This window comes from Callionymus lyra, chromosome 1 (assembly GCF_982586985.1).
Source record: "Callionymus lyra chromosome 1, fCalLyr1.hap1.1, whole genome shotgun sequence".
In the NCBI taxonomy this organism is placed as follows: domain Eukaryota; kingdom Metazoa; phylum Chordata; class Actinopteri; order Syngnathiformes; family Callionymidae; genus Callionymus; species Callionymus lyra.
The window spans coordinates 37,055,714-37,062,515 of record NC_141818.1 but is presented as its reverse complement, the minus strand read 5'-3'; the positions used below and the strand labels follow the sequence as shown (position 1 = coordinate 37,062,515).

Here is a 6,802-nt window from a genome sequence, read left to right as displayed (position 1 = left end):
TTGTACAAAATATTTTCTTTACTCTTTGCAACAATTAATTGATTGATTTATACACATCGGAGATGACACACCAGAGGCAGAAACAAGTTTTTTTTTCAAAACCATTTATTTTGAAACTAAGATGATACAACAAATACATTTCAGCTTCTCTATCGAGGGTAGCAACATAAGATCTGTGAGGCTATAAAGTATATTCATGTGAGGATCTCAACCAGAGATTTGGAGATTGTTCTGTTGACAGGAAACATCGACTTCCTATCAACATTATCAAGACCTCGGAACTCTGTTTAGGACAATCAGGTACATTTTCTGCCATGAAAACTTACAAACGTCAGAAGGACATTTAGTATATATATATATATATATATATATATATATATATTATAATAGATTAATTAATGTTACATTGTAAGAATATTTATTTTTGTTTGGACCTTACCACAAAAGGGGAAACGTTTTTTTTATATACCCCCAAATTTTGGTGAAGACGTTGGATTTCTCAGCTTCAGCTCTGGCTTTCTCCTCAGCCTGCGAATTGCTCTCCTGTAGCTTCTTGTTCAAATCGGCGTTCATCTGCTTCTTTAGCATCTTCTTATACTCGTCTAAGTAATTCTGGTTCATCTCTCTCTGTTTGGCCAGCTCCTTTTTTAACATCTGCGTCGTCTCTTTCATCTCGTTTGCCATCATCTTCATATTATGCTTGATTTCTTCAAGCTTTTTATTAAACTCGGATTCGATCTCTCTCCTGATCTTCTCTCTCTCTTCGCGGATCTTCTCTTCATTCTCTGCCAGGATCCTCTGCTTTTCCCTTTCAATAGCTTTCTCTGCTTCCTGGAACATCTCGTTGGTGTAGTGGTGCCCACCGTTTCTAGCGACAATTGTACGGATCTTCTGGAGCAGCTCGGTGACCTGGGAGTTATCTGTTGACTTGTTGTTGAACACCTGGTACTGACCATTGCATCTGGACACTAGATCCTGAAGCTGTTTGCTTTCCTTCAAGAAGTCTTTGATGCTTTTATCGAGCTGGTCACCATGAGTGAACAGCACCATGCTATACTTGTCGGCTGCTGGACCAAACGTTTCTTGAATCCACTGCACTGACTGAGCCTCTTCATCGGTGAACCTTCCCAGCCTGATGACCACCAGGAAGATGTGAGGTCCAGGAGAGGCAAAGCTAATACACTGACGGATGTCCTTGCTGGTCTTGTCAACACCGAACCTGGTGTCGAAGAGCCCCGGGGTGTCGATAACAGCCACCATTTGTTCGCCCACCAAAGCTTCTGCCTTGGAGCAGTTGACAGTCAAAGACTCCGGGCTGAACTTGGACTTGAAGTGGACTCCTCCCAAGATGGTGTTGCCAGTTGCGCTCTTCCCGCCGCCGGTCTTCCCCACCAGCACGATCCTTGTCACATTTTCGTTGGTCTTAAAAGACTCTGTGGAACCAACAAGAACAGTCAGTCCACCTTTAAAATCTCCACGGCTGAAGCTGACAGCAAACTAGGAAGTTAAAGTCATACAGTCCTGTTTGTATATTAAGTATGAAAACTGTCAGAAAAAGATGTGTGTTAATAACAAATGTGTGTGTGTGTGTCTTCACCAAAATGAGATTCAAGCACAAATCCTATAAAACCTACCAGTCGATTAATCTTTCTAAACAGGCAATAGATTTGTTTTTTATTATGACGTTTGTTCCTGAATTATTTGCTTCTTTTTGCTATTGGTTAATTATTGTATCTTGACTCGATGCATTATACCTTACACATATTTTGAATCCTGATCTGGAAACAATAATAATAATAATAATTAAACAGAATTCTGCTATTATTAACTTAAATTATAATTTGTAATGTCTCCTTTTTAGATGATTTGAACACAAACCTACGCATATAAAAATGAGATTTCCCTATTAAACATGTTACTTTACTTACCATCCTTGCCGTCTTCTTGCAGGCATGCTGCATCTGTAATTCCTGTAACAGAAGAAATCATACTTAAGTAAAGTTGGCTCGATATTGGCAGATTCGATCTTTGCGCGTTAATAACTTGGGAACGCTAAGGTGCTGCTGTATTGACTACAAGCGCGTTTGAACCTTAATATCTCGTCATATTGTCCTGAGAAAATACACGGATTTATAAGGGACCGTCCTCCAATGGACGAACACCGAAAAAGGGTTGACTTCATTTAATTCCCGTCTTTATAAATCCTTAATTTTAGTTTTATGGTCACCATGATCATGTGACCAAAGAAGGGTCTCCATATATATGTTACCACACTCATTAGTTTTTTTACATTTCTTTTCAAAATCACAATTTTTGTGCAATATTTCACATAGATTTTGTAATAGCTTTGTAATTACAACTCTGATGGTCACCAAATTCATGTCACTTATCAAGTTACTACACTCATTGTTTTTTTTAATTTCTTCTTGAAATTTTCAAAATCACTATTTTTGTGCAATATTTTACATACATTTTGTAATAGCTTTGTAATTACAATTGTGATGGTTACCAAATTCATGTCACTTATGTAGTACCTCCATGTCAAGTTACTACACCCATTAGTTTTTTTAATGTCTTCTTGAAATTATAAATATGACAATTTTTGTGCAATATTTCACATACATTTTTTAATAGCTTTGTAATTACAATTGTGATGGTCACCAAATTCATGTCACTTATAGAGTACCGTTGTGTCAAGTTACTACACTCATTAGTTTTTTTAAATTTTTTCTTACAATTTTCAAAATCACCTTTTTTGTGCTTTAATCACATACATTTTGTAATAGCTTTGTAATTACAACTCTGATGGTAACCAAATGCATGTCACTTATGGAGTACCTTCATATCAAGTTACTACACTCATTAGTTTTATTTTATTTTTTCTCAAAATTTTCAAAATCGCTATTTTTGTGCAATATTTCACATACATTTTGTAATAGCTTTGTAATTACAATTGTGATGGTCACCAAATTCCTGTCACTTATGAAGTACCTTCATATCAAGTTACTACACTCATTAGTTTTCGAAATTTCTTCTTGAAATTTTCAAAATCACTATTTTTGTGCAATATTTCACATACATTTTGTAATAGATTTGTAATTACAACTCTGATGGTCACCAAATTCATGTCACTTGTGTAGTACCTTCATATCAAGTTACTACACTCATTATTTTTTCGAATTTCTTCTTAAAATGGTCAAAATCACCTTTTCTGTGCAATATTTCACATACTTTTTTTAATAGATTTGTAATTACAATTGTGATGGTCACCAAATTCATGTCACTTATGGAGTACCTTCATATCAAGTTACTACACTCATCATTTTTTCGAATTTCTTCTTGAATCTTTAAAAATCGCTAACAAAATGTATGTGAAATGTTGCACAGGAATGGTGATTTTGAAAAATTCAAGAAGAAATTAAAAAAACTAATGAGTGTAGTAACTTCATATGAAGGTACTACATAAGTGACATGAATTTGGTGACCATCAGAGTTGTAATTACAAAGCTATTACAAAATCTATGTGAAATATTGCGTGTAAATAGTGATTTAAAAGAATTTAGAGGAAAATTTGAAAGATTAATGAGTCTAGTAACTTGACATGAAGGTACTCCATAAGCGACATGAATTTGGTGACCATCAGAGTTGTAATTACAAAGCTATTACAAAATGTATTTAAAATATTGCACAAAAATGGTCATATTTATAATTTCAAGAAGAAATTAAAAAACTAATAAGTGTAGTAACTTGATATGAAGGTACTACATAAGTGACATGAATTTGCTGACCATCAGATTTGAAATTGAAAGAAAGTCTGCTCGTGAAAACCAGACAATATTTTTCAACACTACATTTTTGTCAGTGTAAGTAATTTGTAGACGGTCCCTCATTTGATATCGCGCCTGCAGAGGCTCTTTCACGCTATTTTTTTTGCTGTTTAGGTGCGATCAACACATGTTTTCTTAAAAAATGAGTGTGTAGTACATAGCTAGTGTAACAGAGATCAAAATACATCGGGCTTTGTTATTTTTAATAACTCGTATAAAGAGGTATTAGAGCGCAACGATCGAATCTGTCAATATCGAGCCAACTTAAAGTAGAAATCATGTGAAATATGTTTGAGTTGAAATCCAACAGTCTAAATGCCAAAAAATAAGAATGATAATCCGCCACCTGCATATTTTGTTTTATGATTTATAAACTTACTCTTCCTCCGTTAAACCCAAACACCTTGCCAACCTTTCAAATAATTTCCAGTGAAGCAGCAATTCACACTCACCCAACGACTCGCACATCTGTTGGCGCCACAGCTGCTCCATATTGTCACGTTGAGATGGTTCAGATGTTCCGGCAGCGAAATGAAGATTAAGTCTGAGTAGGAGAGCACATTTCTCAAGTTATATATCTTATAACTCCGCCCCTTTCATGCAAATTCACCGGGGAAATCTCCTGAGACACGCTCTCCCCCCACAACCATTTACTGTAAGTCACGGCATTTCTGCTCCAAAATCGCATGTCTAGTATATCTTAAATAACAACACATTGTGCATATGAATATGTGAATGAGTTATATTGTGTGTGTGTGTGTCCACGTGATCTTACTGCATAATTTTATAGACTTTTAATCCACTCGACAACATTGCTTTAAAAAGATTATGTAGACCACTGACCTCTCTGTGAAGGTCAGGGAAATGGGGAAACAAGGGGAGCAGAGGAACAACATGTCCATTATACATCCATTTATATTTGTTTGTTTAACCATTTGCATTACCACGTGAGGGAGGTTTTCAGAATGTCCGACCCCGACTCTGGGCCAGAGAATACAAGACTAAACACTTTTTAACACACACTATTAATTATGAAAAAATTAAAAAGTAAAGTGCAGTAGTGGTGGAGGTATTAACGTTATCACATGAGCATGTATTCACACTGCTGTTGGAAGACGCTGAAATTATATTTGAGTTTAGTTAATAGAAAGTGAAAGTAACACATTTGTGTGTGTGTGTTGTAGGAATAGGTGTGTGTGTGGGATATAAATAAAGTTATAAATCATCATCCATCGACAGTAAACCCAACCAAGACTGAAAAGCCTCCCAAGATGTTTTACTGGAGGATTTAAAGTCAAAGAGTACGGTTATATATGTGACGTGGTCCCAAGTATAGCTTCAGACATTCAACTACGACTCTATCTCTTATTTGGCCCCGCAAAAGAGAATCAGTGAAGGTGATATTTAGAAGAAGTTAAAGAGATGATTAAAAAAGTAAAAAAAGATCAAGAATGAAAATGATCATGATAAGACTGGACATTTGTTATGAAAACAAACTCAACAGTGTACCATTGTATTTAAATAAAACGTATAAAATGTCAACTTATACATCTCAACTTAATTAGAGAAATTATTTGCTATACAGAATTGTGCCTATACATGATATTCAAACAGTTCCCTGTAGTTATGTCTGATTTAGAAAACTGAAAATCACATCAAACCACCAAAAAAAAACAATATTTACAGACGGCTCCTGCTCCAAAGGTGTCATCATTAAGCTGATCGATGTCATCCTCCTCCTCGACTACTCCTTGCTCTTCATTTTCCAATGTACAGTCTTCATCCAGGGACTATTGAGAGAAAAGACACATGGTTACTGGCATTCGACAGATGTATAATGCGTTGGACATTCAATAATTCTTGATAAACACAACAGAAGTTGGGTGTTTTTACGGCACTGAAACAATACTAATTTCTGCAAAAAATAGACAATAATAGTAAACAACAGTCTTGTCACCGGGTAGAACGTTACATTCAAACAATCATCAATTGACTTCATTTAAGTGAAAAATGTAAATGTCATTATAAATCCTACATATGTGACGATCATTGAATTTATGGATCAATCTTTTCAAGCCTTTTGTGAACGAATAAATGGCATTAAAAGGCAACTATGCATCCCACATCCGTGTTCTTTCGTATTGGATTGATGTGATTGTTGACCAACGAGCCAGACTAGAAGAAAACAACATTATCCAAGCACACCTGTCTCCGTTTAACAAGACGAGTCTGCACCTAGAGTGTAAATAAACACATTGCTTTTGTTTTTTCAAGCTAGTATTTTGCTGTTACAATAAACCTTGTCCTCCGCAGCCATTCAGTGTTAACCAACCAACACAATGTTAGCCTCCATGCCAAAGCGGAGATTTGATCCTATCCATTTGTTCTTCCAAAGAAAGCAACCCAAGATGTTTTTCAATAGAACAAACGTTTAAAAAAATTCAAACGATCAAAACAAGGAGTAAGTTCCGTCGCTCCAACACGACGTCACTTCCGTCCGGGGTCTTATACTTCGCTTCGTGGAGAAAGATGAACAATCCAGAGTGTGTAACGGGTCGTTTATTCGCCACTCCAAGTCAAACAAAATACAAGCTTTTAATTACGATCGACCGGTCACACTTTGTCCCAGTCTTCTACTGTACAGGAGAAAAGGTCCCGAGCTGTAGAAACATTGCTATATTTAAGACAAATTTCCCGTCCGGGAGGTCGTCTCTTTCCGGCCAAATGGCCCTTTTAAGTTCCTTGTGTACCTATCACCCGCAGAGAGAACTTCCTAATTTCCTAATTTGTCTAATCTAATCATTCAAATGTTCTTGGGCGGGGGTTTTCTGCTCTTCCGTCTTTAAGCCCCCCTTTCCCGGGTGTGTCTTGCTTCGTTCTTTGATCTATGATTTAAGGTGTGATTTGCAGAAAAACAGATGTTTTAAATTACCGGTGTCGTATCTCTAATTCTGATACAAGCTTGCCTCGAACCA

At 36.2% G+C, this 6,802-nt stretch overlaps 1 protein-coding gene across 1 annotated transcript; it reads right to left on the bottom strand.

Annotated features, from left to right (window-relative positions):
- Positions 1-98: 98 nt before the first annotated feature.
- Positions 99-4,383, bottom strand: LOC148089356 (GTPase IMAP family member 9-like). The gene is made up of 3 exons (XM_087806105.1): positions 4,280-4,383; positions 1,929-1,970; positions 99-1,433 (listed from the first exon to the last, which is right to left on the bottom strand). Exons 1-3 carry the CDS (start codon positions 4,317-4,319, stop codon positions 436-438), a joined length of 1,080 nt encoding a protein of 359 aa, XP_087662231.1. The 5' UTR covers positions 4,320-4,383; the 3' UTR covers positions 99-435.
- Positions 4,384-6,802: the final 2,419 nt, after the last annotated feature.

Bases quoted from the DNA above. Each gene is read 5' to 3' on its own strand.
- LOC148089356 (XM_087806105.1), bottom strand. From the start codon at position 4,319: ATGGAGCAGCTGTGGCGCCAACAGATGTGCGAGTCGTTGG. The intron at 1,971-4,279 runs GTGAGTGTGAAT...CTTCTGTTACAG, and splicing joins ACAGATGTGCGAGTCGTTGG to GAATTACAGATGCAGCATGC. The intron at 1,434-1,928 runs GTAAGTAAAGTA...TTGGTTCCACAG, and splicing joins GCAAGAAGACGGCAAGGATG to AGTCTTTTAAGACCAACGAA.